At 35.1% G+C, this 20895-nt stretch overlaps 2 protein-coding genes across 2 annotated transcripts; one reads left to right on the top strand and one right to left on the bottom strand.

The window, feature by feature from the left end:
* Positions 1-1503: 1503 nt before the first annotated feature.
* On the bottom strand, positions 1504-2379 carry LOC109149127 (ethylene-responsive transcription factor RAP2-1-like). The gene has a single exon (XM_019296776.1). It carries the CDS (start codon positions 2119-2121, stop codon positions 1675-1677), a length of 447 nt encoding a protein of 148 aa, XP_019152321.1. The 5' UTR covers positions 2122-2379; the 3' UTR covers positions 1504-1674.
* An 11234-nt stretch (positions 2380-13613) lies between these two features.
* Positions 13614-15962, top strand: LOC109149121. Its single transcript, XM_019296772.1, has 2 exons — positions 13614-14647; positions 15068-15962. Exons 1-2 carry the CDS (start codon positions 13729-13731, stop codon positions 15553-15555), a joined length of 1407 nt encoding a protein of 468 aa, XP_019152317.1. The 5' UTR covers positions 13614-13728; the 3' UTR covers positions 15556-15962.
* Positions 15963-20895: the final 4933 nt, after the last annotated feature.

Genomic DNA, 20895 nt, shown 5'->3' with positions numbered 1-20895 from the left:
ACAATACCAAAACACATGATACTATGAGATTTTGCATGTTTGGTCGTACCCAGGCCATACATACTTTGCAACCACACCTTGCGGATAAAGGAATGAACTTTGGGGAAAAAGGGAGAATGTATATATATATGCACAACTTTTGCCAGATATACATACATATCAACCCGAAAGAAACAGCTGTGGGGATAATTAATTAAAGAACTTTATATGGGCAACTATTGTTTTCACGACCCACTATAACTACATCGGAAACATAGTAAAAAAGATGGATTCGCTGGAGAAGAAGAAAAGAGGAAACATGGTAGAAAAGATGGACTCGCTGGAAAGATGAGATTTAGATGACAATTTGACTGATCAAAATTGATAAAAATTGAATAATTAAGATACTAAATTAACCATTTTCAAAAAAAAAAAAGATACTAAATTAACCAACCTCAATAGTCATTGGACCAAAATTGAAATTTACTCTAATATATTGTACTCCGTATAGAATATTCGGTGTAATAATTAGGTTAATTGTATTTAAAAAAAAATTGACCAGAAAAAACAACCACCGCCCACCTTCCCATCAATCACCACCAAAACAAAGCCTCCGTCGTCCACCATGACAGGGACGAGTCTGGACCACTACCTTTCTTGGCATGATGGTGGCGGTATTATCACCCTACACATTATTATATGATTATTCACACTTTTCAAAAAGAAAATTTATACACTTAAAAATGGATTATTGCTAAAAACTTTGTAATCGAGTAGCATAGTTGGATCGAGTTTATGAATTTGATGATTGTATTGATTAAAACCTAAGCAGATATAAATACGGTTTAATAGAGAAAAGCTAGCAAGAAGTTATAACAACTAATCTAACATATACAGCTATTTAACAGAACATATACAGCTATTTAACAGGAGTTAAATTAGAACAAATAGAGATGGAATATGTCACCCACTCTCCTTAACATCAGGTTCAAATTCAAGCGTGGGAATTCAGTAGGTTGAAAAAGTATTTATGAACCAATCATATTTTTGTATAAATATATAATAGCTGACAAACTGTACTAAAAAAGCTATAACCAAAAAATTTAAAAAGTGTTAACAAGAATTAAACTCGAGTGCTAAGCGAGATCTTGGTAAAATCCTGAATACATAAAAATTGTAAGAAATACAGAAAATTAACTTTTTAAAACTGGATTATTAACCCTAATTAATTTAATGAGAGGAGTGAGGTGAATAGCAGTGGGCCAAGAAATTTGGTGTGTCATCTTTATCTTTTCTCAACTACTGCTAGAAGCAGAGAATTTGTTGGTTCTGCAACTGATTGTTTGTAGGCCATATCTTGTTTCCCCTTATCATCATGCGTCTCCATATATTCCTCTTTTTTTTTTTCTTTTTATTTATTTATTTATTTTTTCCCTGCCCTCCACTTCATCCCAATGGAACAGTGAAATCGCCACAGACAATAAACTAATGACAAAATTCAAGAAAATTAAATAGGAAAGAAGATAACTGAATATATTTGGATTGTTGTATGTATAGTAATTTTTTTGATTATATAATTTAAACAACTAGTTGAAGGTAAACTATGAACATATAATCCCTTCGGATTATACCGGAAAACATCATGGGTGTGCGGCGGCCGGAAAATTGCTGTTTGGTGTCCGCCGTCGTGGAGGGTCAGTTGTCTTCCTCGGAGCTGTCGGGGCTGGGGTACTCGTTCAAGTCGGGTTTCAAGGGGGCGGGGCGGGTTTGGATCGGGTTCCGGTCGGATTTGGGCGGTGCATGGGGAGCGGTCTGGAGGGCGTCAACCCTAGCTCCGACTTCGGTGGCCTTCTTGCGGATATCGGCGGCGGAGAGGTCTGGGAGCCGATCGTCGTGGACGAAGAACTCGGGGAAGTTGAGGCGGGCGGAGGGGCCGCGGAGGTAGAAGACGGCGGTGTCGTAAGCGCGGGCGGCGGCGACGGGGGAGGAGTAGGAGCCGAGCCAAATCCGGGAGCGTTTGTTGGGCTCGCGAATCTCCGCCACCCACTTCCCCCACTTCCTCATGCGAATCCCCCTGTAGGGTTTCTCCTGCTGGCTCTGCCGGCGCTTCCGCTTCTCCGCCTCTCTTCCGCCGTCCATCATCGGAAAATCAAGAATCCTCAGCTCTTCCCTTACTTAATCAAGCCGCCGGGGATAGCGAAGAACAGGAATAAGGAAACCCTGGATTAAGAAGGAGGAGAGAAATTAAAAAGGAGAATCTATCCAGGAATTCAGCTGTGCACCAGGAAACGCTTGCCCCCCCGCCCAGCTGTCGTATTTATATGCGGGGTGGTGCCTTGTGGAAATCAACGGCGGAACGTTACGTAGAGAGAGAAAACGGAGTTTTATACCCCGTATTAAAATTTGGTAGGTCCAATTAATGTTGTTATATTAATAATAATACACACCATTGTAAACTTCTCGACACAATATATATAGCCGTGGCATTAAACTAACATGGCCCATTACCAAAATCGACATAAATTGTTCCAAAAGAAATATAATATATTATTGTACTTATAGTTAAATATTTATTTTTTTAGTCGGGTTTGTTGTATAGGATTTTCTTAATGTGATTTATCGGTTTCTTTTGTATGATTTGTGAATCATTACATGAAAACATGATTTATCCCGTGTGTTTGTCAGGTCGTGGAAAGCATTATATCATGCAATTTAAAATCTTGACTACAATAGGAAAATAGAAAACGCTACATTAGCACTATAGTGCCAATTGACCATCCAATCGACCAACCACACTAGCTAGCAAGTTAGAGCATCCCTAATAGCGGGATTGTTCAAGGTACTTCAAAAAAAAAATGCCACCTTAGATGAAAGAGAACAGGAGAGAGAGTGGAAGAGTTGGTTCTGCTATTTAAGGAATTTTGTCAGTTGGTGGGCCCAGCTTTTGAAACAAAGAATTGCATCACAAGTTGCGTGAAGCCCAATCTGCACACGCCAGGGCGCATTAATTCCTTACTTCTCTGTTTTTTTTTTTTTTTTTTAAATCAAATTTTGTTTTGTTTTGTTTTTTTTGTTTTTTTTTTTCATTTTTTTTTCCTCTCATTTTTCTTTCCTAATCACACCTACTAAAATTCATCTAAAATCACCATTATTGACAATGCCTTTAGAAAGTACCACATCATTGGACCAGGATGTGGAAACGTATAGGATAAACGATTTCATATTTTTAATTTTTATCATAAGAAAGCACTGCATTAATATACTTGCAATATGTTATGACATGGATTGATTGAATTTGGTATAAGTAGCTTCTCCAATATAAATACCTATCATGAGTGTGAGCATATAGTCATTAATGTGCAATCCAACTATCAGCTTAGACTTTTAGTTGAGATGCAACACATGCTTCAATTTGGTATCAGAGCCAGACCAAAGGTTATGAGTTCGAATTTCAACGCCACTCATAAGCGACTACGGAGCCATTACTGTGTAATCCAACTATCAGCTTAGGCTTTTATGCAATCCACTGCACACGTGAGGGGGCGTGTGAGCATATAGCCCCCACCGAACACGTAAGCTTTTATGCAATCCACCGCACACGTAAGCTTTTATGCAATCCACCGCACACGTGAGGGGGCGTGTGAGCATATAGCCCCCACCGCACATGTAAGCTTTTATGTAATCCACCGCACACGTGAGGGGGCGTGTGAGCATATAGCCCCCACCGCACACGTGAGGGGGCGTGTGAACATATAGCCATTAATGTGTAATCCAAATATCAGCTTAGGCTTTTAGTTGAGATGGAGCACATACTTCAATTATGAGTGAGTATACATTTTACATGTATTTAGAAATTAGGATAATGAAGAGGATAGAAATGGTGAGGCATTGCGGGTGGGGATACGATATTTCATACGTGGCTGCTAGTTTCTCGTCGGGGCACGGCCGCCACGTTGATCTTCCTTCCTTCATGATAAGTACAACGTACCTTAGCCTGGCCGACATAGTGCATCACATCGCCCGCCCCGTTTCAGTCCGACGATCCCATCGTCTACTTTTCAATTTTTTCTTTAATACACACGTACGCACACACAACAAAAATGCAACGAGGAAATCATTTTGCGACCCAATCCTAATCAATTTAGTTGATCAATCAAATTCGATTCATAGTCAAAATTATCTTATTTAATTTTGTTAATTTGAACCAATCACCGATAACAACAAAGAACAATTTATCTTGTTGTAATTCTCTACTATAAATTATCAATCAATTTTAACTTGTTTAACAACTATTAGTTGTTTAACTTGTTTAAATATTTAGTATAAGGAGATACGGAGTATTTTTTGTCAAAAAAAAAAGATACGGAGTATTTGATAAATAATTGTTAGTTAGTTTGATTAGTTGATAGCATTAACTGATTGTAAAAAGATGTTTGAAAATTAGCTGTCAAAACTGGCCGATAGGATGGGGCTCGCCATATTACGAAGCGAGCTAAAAAGTCCACCAACATATGGACCTAAAATAGACCGACCCGTTTCGCCCTTGTTGTAGGCCCACTGCTATTAATAATGTATACATACTAGGCGGGCTTGGCAGGCCTTCGCCGGCCCACCAAGCCCGCCATTTTGGCGGGGCGGGACGAGACGGGACGGACTAAACGCGTTTTGACAGTTGATTACATGCAAAATGACTTTCTAAAAAAACTTATAACATAGTTAACTTATTAGCAAATTTTGACTTATTTGACAGCTATTCGAATTTTTTGTAATAGCTTATTGCTCCAAAATGTTAAAATTCAAAAAGATGCTCAAAATATTTTTTTTAATCAATTTTTTGAAAAAGTCATTTTACATGTAATCAATTATAAACTAACAACTAATTTATCAAATACTTTTTTTTAATAATTTGCTAATGCTATTAACTAATCAAACTCATCAATATTTACAAAACACTCCGTGATTTTACATTTATCTAACCATTCTTTTTCTTCATCGGAAATTTTTATGCGTTTTGCACATGTTTATACCTAGTAAAATATAAAATGTGGAGTATTAAAATTTTGATGGACCCTCCTAGCTACAACATCTATGCGTTTAATAAATATCTTTACGCTCTGTACACTTATATAAATTTTGTTTACTAATATTAATGTAAATGTTACAACAAAAATTATAAATAATTTGAATTAAATTTTGATAATTGAACCAAAACACATCATCATGCACACCATTTCAACGTTAATAAATGAATTAAATTTTGATAATCATATTGAACCAAACGCATAATACATATCATTTCAATGTTAATAAATGAATTAAATTTTGATAATTGAACCAAACACATAAAGCACACCATTTCAATGTTTAGTAACTTTGACAAAACAATGCCACGTTAGATTGCAGCACATTAACACAATTAATTAAGTATTAGAGTTAATAGTGTTAATTATTTGTATTTAACTTCAATTCGGCCACCGACGTGGATTTAATGGTTCCGCTTCCACTACGCAATCTCCATTCACGGACTGACCAGAAACAAAACTGATTACGATTATTCCGCCTTCTCTTGTTTTGTACGTACCACATAGGATTGCGTTTCTCAAAAGTTAGTCGGCCTAGCCCCTACAGGGTATTGGTTTAAGATGAAAAGTTTAACTTAAGACTCAATTTTAGTTATAAGAAAGAAATTCTATTCTTAGGACAAACATTAGAGTTTCGGTTGGGTGAGATATGTTTTTGGGGTTCAGGATATAGTCTAGCAAAGAAGAAAAAATTAGTGGCATACTTCAAAAGGATGACTGAGTGAGTAAAACATGATTTTTATATCAAATTTCTCGATCAAGTCCGTTGCACATGGCCTTTTTAGTGCGATTGCAGACTATTATACTATAATAAAAATAAGATTTACTCGGTACACATTTATTTTTAAATGGTGACAGATATGTTGTTGTCCTTTTCACCCAAAAAAAGTTAGTGGTTTAAGGAGATGAGTTGGGATATATAGAGTAGGTGCTAATTATGAGAGAATTAAGAAAATAGTTTCTTAAAGCAAGCCGTTTAGAGTAAATTATGTAGGAAGATGGTACGAGTTTTGGGGAACTGATTTTTCCATTAGTTTAATCGGTTATGGCGATGGCGATATTGACAACGACGAGTTTGGCTTTGTTGACAAGTTTTGGGAATTTCGTCCTAGCAAGCTAGAGAGATTAATGCCGAAGGTATTGACTTTGGTTGTTTCCTTTTTCTTTATCATCATCTTTCATGCATGTTTTTTTTTTTTTTTTTTTTTTTTTTTTTTTTTTTTTTTGGTTTTTAAATATATTCAAACGAAATGGGAATTGGCAAGAAATTTTAAAGTTATGAATGATAACTAAAATTAGATTGGTGAGTAAGAGTTTGTACGTGTTTTCACTAATTAGAGATAGAGATTATAAAGTACTGTGAGGACACTATAAGATTGATTACAGATTGAAAGGGAGAATGGTCATATAGGTGTATCGAAAAGCTTTGATTAGCACTAAGTTAGTACAAGGTGCAAAATGAGATGACAAATAAATACGGAGTAAAACAAACTTTTAAAATCTATATTAATAACGTCGGTAGGTGGTGACTGACATCTTAACAAAAAATGACAAGACATTGAGGGAGGGATTGAGAAGAGATGCACGTACATGCCGCCAAGTGACATAGGCCAAGCTTTAATGGATGATCGTGTGGGCGTTCCAAGCCCATGATGGATGAATGAGGACTTCAGTTGAGGCGAGGTCTGGGTTGAATCCTTCCATCTCATCAAAAAATTAATAATATCTGTTGTTCAGTTTCTCAACCACCACGAACTTATACTCATAAGTAATTTAATTTTCAACTATAACTTTATAACCAAATTATAATATCTGATTTATAGAAGAAAAAAAAAAATCGCAGTCCCACCTGAGAGAGCACTGGGTAAGGTCCGCCTTATGACCCTAGTCACTGAAGTAAATCAGTTTAAGTTGTCCATAATTGACAAGTTCAAATCAAGAAGACTAATAAATAACTGACACAGAGAATCAAACAAGGAACGAACATGAAATTATCAAGTTAACTTTAAATGTAAATTGTATTTAGGAAGATGTGAGAGAAATGGGATGGGTGGTGTCGGGGGGGGGGGGGGGGGGGGTTAGAATGACATTTCATGGACACAATGAGGACCAATCAAATATATAGGATGTCGGAAACAGGAGAATCAATCCCCTTGTCGTGTTTTGAGTCCCTATTTGCGAGTGTCGTTTGTGTGTGTCACCACAGATATTCTATCCAAACATGCAAGTAATCTTCCGGTCTTGTATCGTTTTCAGTGTAATTAGTACGTGATTAACCATAAATTAATGATGATAAGACCAGATCAGCGTACACACAATGTACTCAATCCTTAATCTCCTCAGTTTTGAGGTCCACCATTCTAACCCGGTTGAAGCCCGACCAACAGAACAAGTCACACGTGGGTTTCATACCAGATATGCTAAATCTCAAACATAGGATAAATGTGAAATGACAATAAAATTTGTGATATTATCATTAACATCTCATTGAGTAAAATATTTTAGAAAAAAATGTTTATTTTTATTTTGCATATAGCATTCAATATTCTTATTATTGTGAAATTAATTCATTCAGTCTCGGTTACACCAGCTATGTTTGACTCTTATATGGAGAAGACATAACCTAGACCTCTTTAACATGGTATGCACATATGAATTTTCTAACACTGTAGTTACACTTGCTAGCTATTTAACGATTGTCCCAAACTGATATGTTACTATTTTAATTTCTAAGATAATAACAATTTGTATATTTAGTTTCTTTCACTTACGGAAAAACCTACTGTCATTGTCCTAAGATGCACTTTCAGTACATTTAGTCTCATATATGATCCTATTGTCAAAATAATCATTAGTTAGTATGTCTTAAATTAACTTTGCACGCATTCTAATTTATTATATTACATATTTTCATTTTAGAGAATGGACCAAAATACATGCAAAATTTTAAGTAAAACTAAGAACCATCGCAACAGAACTAAAATAGTCATGTTAATTAGAAGATAGAAGTAGTAAAATTATGGAGGATGTTTGCAATACCATGTAATTGAGGAATATGATTACTATTCGCCCCCTAGAAGTTGTATGAGGCAACTGAATCTGAATTTTATCAAGTACAGAGTAACTTATCGGTGATAGGTACTTAAACACAAACAAAGAGAAAAACTTCTCAAATTAAAATTAATTAAATAGCGTATTTTCAATCATCTCATCCATGCACAAGCTATTCCATCACTCTTAACTTTCTAAAATGAATAATATAAGATTTAACCTAACTCCAAACTTAAAATCTTCTTATCGCTCAGCTCACGTCTCTTGCATAAGAGACGGGCAGATGAAGTAAATGTGGTGGAATGTATCTCAACTGCCATACCTTTCCAAATGCTTTCTAAAATGAATAATATGAACATATTGTATAGGCGTAAGAAGAAATGATCCTCAAAACATCAAACTATGTCGTAGATTTCTCCAAATTGCATAAATAAATGTGGCAAATATTGGGCAGGGAATTTGTGAAATTGCAATTGCAAGTTCATTGGTCAAAGGTGCAGGTAGAACGCGGCCACGCATCATCAATAACACTCAAATTTCACGTTGTTAATTGCTACTTTATTTTCGTACATACGTTTTGCTTTTGATTTTATGTGATTTTAAAAATGACAAAGAAAACTCAATTGATCGGATTTGGTATATATGTTTTTTTTTTTGAGTTCTGCCGACTCCTCGGCCGTTCTCCTACTTTGGGCGGCCGCATGCATTGAAATCTGACGTGCTTCAAAACAAAAACACCAAACATTATTTCTACCTTAAAAATTAAAATGCACATGAAATTGCCGATGTGAGTTACGGACACGAGAAAAGCATATTGGGGCAATCTCGTGTAACACCAAATCATTAATAATATATTCTTGAAGATAAATATTATATAACTAATTCTTTTTGTATATAAATTTTTAATAGTTTTTAAAAATTATTTGTCGGTATTTCTTTTTTTTTTTTCTTTCCCTTTTTAACTTCTTGCTATTGTTCTATTTGATATGTGTAATTAATCTTTAAAACACATCTTGAGGAATTGGTTTCTTTTCAAAAAAAAGAAAACTATAACACATGGTGCATATGAAATTAAGAATAACAATAAATTTGTTTTATTTATTAGGCAATTGTTATACCATGGATAATGGTTCATATTGCATTGTGAAGTCTAATACAAAAATTCTGTACCTTCTTTTGACACATTCTGTACCTATATTTAACAGTTTCTGTACATATAATCAAATAACTTGATAATTGCTAGCACATAATATAATAATTACAAGTACAGAAACTATTAACTGCATGTACAGAATGTGTCGAATATAGATACATAATATGACTTGATAATTGCTGACACATAATATGATAGCTACAGGTACAGAAACTATCAACTGCATATACAGAATGTGTTAATTATAAATATAAAATCTGAAGATTATTTTTAGACCAGGGTCTACAATGCAAAATAGATCATGGTCCATGGTTTAATTTGCCTTTATTAGGATCCTTTGCTGCTGTGCATGTTATTGTGGGCTAGTCCAAATGGGCCTGCATTATGGGGCCTACAAGTGATACTGGCCCATTAATTCCCATTTTCTTTGACCACGAAACCTGACTGGGCCATGATTCCTATAACCCTGACCCGTGGTCCGTGGATGAGGTTTATGGCATGGCATAGACCATAAACACATACAATGATGATGCAGGCTTCATAGTATAACAATTTTGTCTGTTTTTGCCAAGTCCTAAGATTTATTGGTCGTTTCTAATAAATAGTGTACCTAACACCTACCTTGTTAGGACCACACCTTTGCCCCAAGGTTCGGGGTGGCAAAAACCTCCCTCTTTGCATGGTTGTTTGGATTTAATACCATTTTTGGTTATTCGGGGTATGTCCGTGTATTTGTTAGCTTTCATAATTTTATTTTCACACTATGTAATATATATTCGTTGTATATGTTTTTCAAGTTCGGGCTTGTCGATTCTACAATCTTTTCGTGTCAGGTGTAGGGGCGATTAGTGTAAACAATTTTATATTTTTGTCATAAAAACGGTGAGAGACTCTTACATTTGGGTTCAAATTTATAATTATTAATGATGTAATTAATTATTGCGGGCATATTACCAAACTAGTTATTAATAATAAATAATTGCACTGATGGTTTTCAGGTGTAGTGTTATGTGATCCAATTAATATGCCAATAAATAAGGTGTTGACTCGAGGTTGTGAAAGGACGATTTCATCTACTACGTACCAAGACATTAGAAAACAAGAGAAAATACAAAAAACAAATTCATTAAAAAAAAAAAAACAATTCTAAAAATTTCCGCTACTACATCTATCTAATAATATGATTTGATTAATATGTTTTGATTGAAATTATTTACAAACTAATTTTTCATAATATTATGTTTAGTATTAATATATCAAATTTATATATTAAAAACTACATTAAAATAACTGCTAAATACAAAAAAAAAAAAAAAAAAAAAAAACACAATCAAATATAATAGAAAATAAACAAAAAAAAAAATTAGTTTAACCAATAAATATTAGACAATATTATTATTATTATTTTGTTTATTTATATCATCCAAATGAATAAAGAGCTGAGAAGGGAAAAGAAGGAGTAGGAATAATTATAATAAGGAAAAAGCAAAAGATAAAAGGATAGAGGGTGCAAAATCATTTCACCATTGGCTTTTTTTGAATGCCATTTCACCATTGGCTATTTGGCTTGGAAATCATTAATCATGTCAATCAATTATACAAAATATTATTAATAAATCCGCTTAGCTAAAAAAAACAAAAGAAAAAACTACCATCGCCCAAACCATAAAACAAGCATATTGATCAGGAATCGAGTCTCACCCGCGACAGTGTAGAAGCAACCTCTCAAAGTGAGGGGGACTTCTTGTGCGCAGTGAGCATCGGTCTAGCCTCTATGGTTCATGTTCAGTTGAGTCACCATGATTTACATCTTCCCAAATGCTCTGTCGGGCCAGGGTGTGAGGGGCCCTTAGGGTTGGGGTTCAGCCTTTTGGAAGAATAAAACAAGCATATTTGTTTCTCACATGGGAATAATTCTCATATGATTAAGATATATATATATATATATATATATATAATATGGAGATGACAAGGGAAACCTACCACACTAAAAAAATATTATATACAACATGTTCGATCCAAAGAATATGTATTTACAATAATGTATGAGAATCATGTTTCACTCACTTTATCACTCTTTTCGAGATCTCTCTACCTACCTGATCACCTCTTTCGATGCCTCATATATTTTTCGGTGACAAAAAAAAAAAAAAAAAACACATATTTACTACTCCAAAAGTGTACATTAGATAAATCACGTGTTTGGGTAATACCGTCTAATTCATTGAACTAAATTTAAAATAAGTTCAATGGACAATATTAGAAGTTTAAAGGTTAGACTTAAGTAATAAATGCAAATGAATCGTTAGGTTGGTTACATGATCAAATTACGTTCAATTTAAGATGTAAAAAAAAAAAACCTCTTTAAAATGATACTCCCTCCGTCTCATTTTATGTGTCGATTTGGTTAACGAAACTTGACTAAAGTTATTTACAATTTAATTTTTCATAATATTAAGTTTAGAATTTGTATGTAAAATTTATATATTTAGAAACTACATTAAAAGTACTATCAAACACTCAAAAAAAATCAAATTTTAACATTACAAGAAAATACTAATAGAAATAAGCAAAGAAGAAAGCGTTTGTTTGACCAATGAATACTAAGTAGGACAGATAAAATGGGACAAATGAAATTTTTTTTAAAGCATTTTTGAACCATTGATTATTATACATGTATCAAATTTAGTCATTGACTATTAATGTTTTCAAATTAGGTGCATGACTATGTAATTTATATCACATTTGGTCATTAACTATTAATATTTTCAATAGGTGCATGACTATGTAATTTATTTTCATATTTGATTTAGTCGTCCAATTTTCTTGCCAACTATTACTAGAGTTTCAATGCGAAAAATAAAATTTTGAACATTAGTTGGCCGAAAATGCCCTTTTAATTAGAACATATTTTTTTTTTCGTTGAAATTTCGGTAATAGTTTGTCAAAAACTTAGCCAACAAATTGGATGCCAGGACTAAGAGTGATACATATTACATAGTCATATACCTAATTTTAAAATATTAATAGTCATGACCAAAAAAAAAAAAAAAAAAAGTCATGACCAAATGTGATACAAATTACATAGTCATGCACTTAATTTAAAAATATTAATAGTCAATGACCAAATTTGATATATGTACAATAGTCAATGGACTAAAAGTAAAATATTTTCGTTCTAAAAAAAAGTAAAATATATATATATATTTTTTTATCTTTTTAACAAAACGAAAATGTTTCATTCAACAAATTTATTAAATTTTATAAAAAAAATATTTAAATTGTGTATCTTTAAACTCGGATTTATTAAATTGTGATATTTAATACTCCGTATATAAATTGTGTATCTTTAAACTCGGATTCACTTTGAGAGGTGGACCCGTTTGTCCTCTTTAACTCTTATAAAAAGAAAAAAATGTAAAATATGCATGAATAACGATATTTTTTGGATCCTGAATTTTACCTCTTATTTTTTTCCTCCCAATGTGACTTCAATTTATTGGATGTCCCATTGACATACCATTAGTTAAAAATAAAGATATTGACCATTAGTTACAAATAAGATAATTATACAATAAAAAATGTCATAAGGAGAGGAAATTATATAGAAAAATTTGGAGCAGTCATAACATTACTCAATAACTATTACACATAAATTGTGTTTACTTAGTGCGCACCATTGAATAATAGTGTAGATTTCTTTTGTGAAAACATCAAGTAAGGGGTCACACTTGTGTGAGATCGTCTCATGGATCTTTATTCGTGAAACGGGTCAAGTCAAGTCGAATTAACATGCAAATGTCATACTTATATGCTCAAATGTAATACTAATTAAGAATAAAAATTTTGTTACTTATGAGGAAAAATGTAATACTTTTGCATTTTAATGTAAAAGTATTATATTTTCTATCAAAAGATTAAATTTTCATAATAAGTAATATTGGTAAGTGCCCCTTACTTATAAAGAGAAATATAATACTTTAAAATCGAAATGTAAAAGTATTACATTTTCCCTTAAAAGTATTACATTTATCCTTATTAGTATTATATTTGATCATATAAGTATGACATTTGTGTGTATAAGTATTACATAGTACATTCTAATTTGGATCTGATCCGACCAAATATGTCGCATGGTGAGTCGGTTTCACATAAGTTTTTGCCAAATAAACTATATTCTAAACCATCAACATGGATTTTAAAACCTAAATTATACTCTGTACTAAATTTGATAAAAAATAGATTTTTAATATAATATTAACATGAACCTGTTTTTTTTTTTTTTCACTTTGACTTTGATTAAGAAATTATATATATTAATTTTCTTTCTATATTTGTCTCTTCATTCCTCTTTCCTTTCTCCTTCCCCTCTCTATCTATCTTCTTCAATCACTCATATATCAATCCTTTCTTCTTCATCAAATCAACGATAGAGAACAGAATCCGCAGAAGAAACAATACGATATGCAAGAATGGCTAAAGCTTGCTCTAGTGATAGTTTCAACCGGAGTTCTCGTTTCCGTTCTGATCATAATTATAAAAAATTCCTGCCGAAGTCGAAAAAGGAACGATCTTTTTCAAGAAAAGGATTTGGAGGGAGTTGTGGGCGTGCAATCCGTGGCGGCGCAGCTCCATCCCGTCAGCCTTCATCAACTCGACAAAAATGGCGTCAAGAAAACGGATTACTTCGTTTGCCGGCGTGGGCCGCCGGCGAAACCCATATTCAGTTGGGCCGACCACCCCCTTCTCGTCACCGGAGCCGTCGAGAATGGGTGGTCGGAGTTTGGGTTCGAGGTTTGTACTCCGCCGCCGACAGCCGCCCGGTTTGGCCACCGCGGTGGTCGAATGGAGGTGGAGATAAGCTGGGAGGTGTCTCAAGGGTCGCCGGAATTTATGCAGAAAATCCAGTTCCGGCGTGATTCCGGGAGCTCGAAGAAAACAAAGAGTTCTCCATTAATGGATGACGCTTCAGCTATGGTGAAGACTGGGTTGCCTTTACCGGGCCCACCTTTAGGGAACTCATCTTTCCCACAAGACGCCTATTTTGAGATCACAATTCTCCCATTTGACGATCACGAATTGATGGGGAAGACGAAGGAAGATCATCATAAATCAGAAGGGGAGAAAATTAAGCTTATCAGCAATCAATTTAACACCAAAACATCAAAGTCACAATCACTGGTTCATGTCGCCGGCAGTCACCTTCAAGAACTCAGCGGCGATGGAAAGGAAACGAAAAGGAGCGATTTTGTTGCCGCCTTATCAATAGGGTTAACCGCCGCCGCCGCCGCCGGCGGCGGCGGCGGCGCTGTTCCATTTAAGCTTCCGGGGACCTATCCTGGCTCCATTGGTTTCAATTCTAATGCTTCTGTTTTTCTTGATGGTAAGCTTTGATTTCTCCCTTAACAGTGTTTCAATAATTATGAATTTTCAGTTCTTGGGCTTAATAACTTCAAAGTTTTAAGTTTTGTTCACTAGACAAACATTTTTAGTTTGAGTCAATCAGTTATGGATAACTTAGTACGGAGTAAATTTGCTCAGTAAAAGTAGAAGAGATAAATTGTTAGACGTATCTCAACTGCTAAATCATGTGTCATTTTAACATGCCAAATTCACTAGTTGCAAACCATATATGCTCAACACAACCCTAGTCGCTTATCGGGTCTGACTTTATACCAAATTGGAGCACGTGTTCTATCTCAACTAAAAGCCTAAACTGATAGTTGGATTGCACATTAATGGTTATATGTTCAACAGTGTCAAATCATATATAACTCAGTGCTGTGGCAATAATGTGTTGCAGGGATGGAATTGGTGCATGACTGTGAAACAGAAGAATGGGGGAAGCCAGAAAAAGTGATAGGGTGTGGGTACAATCCAACCCAAAAGAAAGTGTTCTTCACAGTGGACTCACAACTGGTGTATGAAATCCACTGCAAATCAGAAGAATTTGGGAGCCCACTTTACCCCATTATAGCAGCAAATGCTGAGACTAATGTTCTGGTAAACATTGGCCAAAGTGCCTTCAAATATGCCCCTGCAAATCTGCAAAGAACCCCAAACCCATGCTTCATTTCCCCCCATCTGCCAACCAATTCTCCATTGCTAGGGTATGAAGACAGCAAAGAGCTTTTCTCCATGGGGAGGATAGATTCTGAGTGGTTGAATGCCAAAAGCAACACCACCACTGTGAATAGCCTCAAGCAGCTTGAATATGACCTGGAATCAGAAGGGGATTTGTTTGAGATCATCTTGGATGGTTCAGCAAAATCCCCCATCACCCTACAGTAACACTAAACTCGGGACAACCTCAGCCAAACTGGTCAGACTGTTGTCTTGGTAACCACAAGGTTACAAGTTCAACACCTCAACGGGGGTGGCCTATTAACTTTCTTGGTTTGCAGGTTAAGGCGGGATTTACCCGGTAAACACCCTTGGGTTATGGCTGCAGGTTTCCCTCGTCACTCCAAAAAAAAAAAACATTATACTCGAGAAAGAACATCATGAGATCTTGATTATGAAATATTGGTTTTGTACTTCTGTTATAGTTTTCCTTTCTGATTCTGCGATGTTTTTGGTTGTATATGGGGGCAAGTAACGCAATTTTGGGAGATTAATTAGCATTCTACATGAACATAATCTGTAGATAAGAGCATCATAATGGAGCTTTTTGACAAAAAACATGTTCTTTGTCAGCAGCAAAACTGTGTTGGAAGTTGCCAGTTTCTTTCGGGAAACAGTACCTAATCCTATATATGTCAGCTTCAGATCAGTTTGTTGTGCTCTTTTTGTCTTTCTTGGTTTTTTCCCCTTCAATTATTTCAGCAAAAAGATTAAGAAAATGATGCTTATTTGATTTCCTTAATGACCCCATCAGTGTCTTAAAGGTCAAGGATTTGCACCCACCCATCTCACTAGAAGCACTTCATTTTTCACTCACGAATAGCTTAGTTAATTTTTGGGTAAAAAATTACACTCAAAAACACAGAATTAATCCTAGTAACTACAGTATACTCGTGTGGGAGTTTCACTCTCTTGTGAGGTAACTCCTTGAAGGCATCAGAGACGAATTCTCTCACCATTATCAATATCAATATCGAGCCGTTCTGGCCGGCCGACCGGCAACTCAACTAGCTTATCCCTATAGTTTTTTTTTTTTTTTTTTTTTTTTTTTAAGGCCAATGTGTATAAGTGATAATGGTTTTTGAGAATTTAAGAATGATTTTATAATTTAATATTTATGGAATCTCATTCCATCCAAATTCTTTAAGTAACTGGATTGGGATTTGGGTGAATATAATAAGTTGAAGGGAAGGCATGCTTGTAGGCGTGAAATGGGCATATTCTTAATTCTCAGAATTGCTATCATATCATCAGAGCATATATAACGTGAAGTCCAACTGCATAAACAAAGAATTTCTTCTGACGTGTTTGTGTGGCCATTATTAAATCCTTGAATTATTGACATATGGCAGCAAAAATAAAAAAAAAATAATGAAAATTTGAAGACAGCATGTGGAAGAGTAAAGATGAAGAATGAAGATACTGATGAGTTGTGCAATCTTTAATTATCTTATGCTCTGCACGAATGTTAGAATTTGATTAACTTATAGTTAAGTTGAGTTTGAATAATGAATTGAGTTGAACACGAGTATTTTGGTGTTTGATTCAAGTTTATTTGAGTATAGTTGAATTTATATAGCTCGAATTTGAATCAAGTCAAGCGCGAACTAAAAAAAAAAAAGTTTGATTAAATTTGAGTTTCAATTTGTTTAAATTAAGGTGAGTTTCTGACCCTGACTATTTGGACTTAGCTCGTTGACACCTCTAACTCTCCTAAGCAAGGCCATTTGGATACACCAGCTAGACCATATTTACATATATCATGTATTACGAGTCTCTGTGCTCTAATTAAATCTTTAAAAAAATTGTGATTAAAACTCTTCTTGAATGGGACATGATGGTTTTATTGGGATCGGGTCCACCATAAACCGGGTATAGATATACAAAACGGGGGTAGGAAAAGAGTCACTTTATTACCCGGGGCGCTAGGCTCAAAACAATGCGTACAAAGTTCGAGGTACAGGCCCAGAATGGCGGCCCAAATACAAAGTGAGGCCCAGAAGATGGACTATAGTTAACTATGCTATTAGCGAGAATCGAACTTGAGTAGGATAGTTGAGAGCTTGGAGTCAAGACCACTGGATTAGAATGACTACCGTGATTTTCCTTCCCCTTTGCTAGAGACCCAGGACCCCTATTTATAGCGGGCCCCCTCCTCCTTCGGCCGTCCACGTGTCCCACGTACTCAGACGCCACTCCCTCGTTTGTCACACGGTAGTCCGCACGTTCTCCGACACCCCACCTTCTCTCCTGCGCACCCCATGTACTTTGGGCAGAACCGCCCTTGGTGCCAGTGACCGCATGCCACCGTGCCCCACGCGATGGGGGGCACTAGACTCGCGCCCAGCCACGCAGAGGCTAGCCGGCGGCCTCCCCCGTGGCCTCGCACAGGGGGCGCTACGCTCGCGCATCGGGCGCGCCGTTGCCGGCTGGTGCCAGCCCCCCGCCGGCGCCCCCCTCTGGCACCGACGCCGGCCATCCCCCGGATGTCCCCGTCGTGCCCCCGATCACCCCCATTGGATCTGTCCTGCCCAACAACGTTAACCCAATAAGTCCTCAGGCCTCAGTTCATATCTAATATCCCCATCAGGACCGATGACATTTAATTGAATTAGTCTTATCTTGTAAGAGGTAAATATTAATGCGAAAAAGATATGGTTGTGCTCGGATTCTGCTGATCCAATAAATCTTGGGCGTCCAACCGTGCCCATTGGCCCATCCTGACTTGGTCATTTGGACATGCTTCAAATATTATCCAAGTCAAAGCAACAACGTTATTTCCATGTCTCATAGGCCTAACTAGGCTTCTGTTTCTTTTGATTGGGCCAGTTCAATTTATACCCCAATATTAAAGAATCACATTTTACCTATAGTGTATTTTTTTTATTTAAATAATGTGAGTATCATATTAACCATTAATAGTCAATTAATTTGATGAGTGGTGACACATATTATATGTTTTTCTGTCCAATATGACAATTATAAATGTCAAATATATAGTTAATAAATTTGATGATTCATGACACATGTTACATGTTTTTCTTTCTATTTGATAGAATAATTATAATTGTCAAATAACATAATAGCGCAATATTTATACCCTTCGAAGCTATACATAACACTAATAATAACAGTCTTAATTGACGGACAAATACCTTTTATACAAAAGGAGTATCACATACTCCACTCACAAATTAAAGCATATCTTATCCAAGAATGACCTAATGGCCAAGAGCTATACCATACTATTAATGCCAAAACTTAAAGCATGCCCAAACCACAACAAAATGTATTGTCTGCAACATTTTCATGCAACAAAAAAGGGTCAAAAGCTGTAAAAAAAAAAAAGAAGGGATGGCAAATATGATCCAACAAGAAAGTGGGGTTATTGAAGACAAAAAATAATGGAACCACAGTGAGACTGAATGAGTGGTTTGAGGAGTGCAGGAGGGCCAGAATTGAATGGTCATGATTGCATTGCAAATTTCCAATATTTATTATTGCTTATATAAAATGTGTAATTCTCTCGCTCTAATACACCCACATTCCGACCTGATAAAATAATTGATGGATAAATTTATGGATTCAGTCGATTATTAAATAAGAGAAGTAATGTATGGTGTTCACAAAAAATTCACTATATTAAGTGTAATTCTCGCACTGTGACTATCAATCATGACAGAATTGATTATTGTTATCATTTTTCTATTAAATGAGCCCATAATCCCATGGTTTCATTGTGTTAATCTTGAATGGATTGCACTGACTTACACATAACCATGCCATTGGACCTTAACCAAATCTATTAATATTCAGCCTACTTTTAATTATGATTATACTGGCTAATGATGATACATGCTGCTTTCATTTATATCTAATCCATGCCCTATCTTAGAGAGATACACTGCATGAATGAAGTGCTTTTTGGTTCAAATCATTTTGCTAAGGTATAAAATCTTTGAATTTGTCTCCAACGTAACATCTCAATGACAAGGAAATTAAAAGAGGTTAGTTTTTGCATTATATTGCCAACAATTTGAACCAAACATTACGCTTTTCGCGGTCCTTAACTGAAAGGGTTTAATTGACGAAGAAATTTTAAATAAATTGAAAATTATGGATTACATTGACAGTTGAAAAACAATTGAGGGACTAAAATGGTGATTAACTCTATATATAATCTAACGAAACATATATATAAAAGTTACAATAATTTAGCATATTCACGAAATTAAATAAAGAACGTGACAATGTTCGTTTATTATCGCGTGACGCCAGTTGTGAAGGTTGAGAAATTGAGGAGGGGGAGACTTTATTGGGCTCCGGCCATGTCACATGTGACATTCATCACTAATTAGGAAGGAGCTTAACTTTGCTCTTATGTGTCAAATCCATCATTATATAATCTAATAATACCTATTATTAATACTTAATGCTATAACGTTAACGTAACAACAACTGTTCATTTTATGATGCACATAAGTGTCGTTTCGATGTGATTTGGACTATACAAAGACAAAAATATAAAAGAAAAAAATGGAAATAAGAAGAAAGAGTTTGCTTGTGGGAATGATCAAATGAAAGTGGCAGAAAGATATGTAAAAAAGAAGCTAAGAAATGGTTGGAATAAAAATGGTGGAGGGGAAGTGATCAGAGGGGAGACCTTGCATGTGATGCAAAGTTTCCACATGGGTTGAAAGCACAAAGTGGAAAAAAGATGGAGGAGTTTGAGGTTTAGAATAAAGTATACATGGCCACACTAACACTTTTTTTTTTTTTTTTTTTTTTTTTTTTTTTTAACAAATGTTCGTCAGACTGTTTATTGGTAATTAATCACAAGGTTAGAAGTTCGATTTTTAATAGGAGTAATATATTGGTCTTTTTGATTTGAGTCAGTCAACTATGGTCAACCTAGCTAAATTAGTTTACCTTCTTATGGTCATTTGCCAGCAAAGATTAAATAGTGGCACGTTCATAGCACATAATTTTTCAATAATGATTTATAAGCTGCGCTATTATATATGAGCAGGGTTTAATTAATTCACACACTCAAATAGTGATTACGAGTTTTCTTCGTAACTCAAAAAAAATGAAAAGTTATAATTTTGGATCATAATAATTAATCATGTGGGTTTGTCCTCATGATCTAATGACAGTGGTTAGGTTGGCTTGCATTAACATGCCCAAAAGCTGTAAACATCTCTCTTTCTTTCTATGTGACAACTAGAAAGTTGAAAATTAAATGGTAAAAAGACATTATGCAAAGGAGGATAGATCCTTCGACTTGGCAATACAATATAAAACAATATGATTATACTTTAGAACCCTAGAATTTCTATCCTTATTGCTCCTTACACTTTTTGTATTGGTATATATTTTGAACGAGGTTAGATGACTGCATAATAAATATATCAATGTTAATAATATCGGATACAATTATATATATTACTTTTAATTGCATTAGTAATATATTATTAACACTTATATCAATAAATACTCGATGCAATT

The sequence above is a fragment of the Ipomoea nil genome, unplaced genomic scaffold, assembly GCF_001879475.1.
Source record: "Ipomoea nil cultivar Tokyo-kokei standard unplaced genomic scaffold, Asagao_1.1 scaffold2159, whole genome shotgun sequence".
NCBI lineage: Eukaryota > Viridiplantae > Streptophyta > Magnoliopsida > Solanales > Convolvulaceae > Ipomoea > Ipomoea nil.
The sequence above is the reverse complement of the archived record's forward strand: the minus strand, read 5'-3'. Positions and strand labels throughout refer to the sequence as shown.

Excerpts from the sequence above, each read along its gene's own strand:
- LOC109149121 (XM_019296772.1), top strand. The coding sequence starts at position 13,729 with ATGCAAGAATGGCTAAAGCTTGCTCTAGTGATAGTTTCAACCGGAGTT. Across the intron at positions 14,648-15,067 it reads TGCTTCTGTTTTTCTTGATG|GGATGGAATTGGTGCATGAC; the intron begins GTAAGCTTTGAT and ends AATGTGTTGCAG.
- LOC109149127 (XM_019296776.1), bottom strand. The coding sequence starts at position 2,121 with ATGATGGACGGCGGAAGAGAGGCGGAGAAGCGGAAGCGCCGGCAGAGC.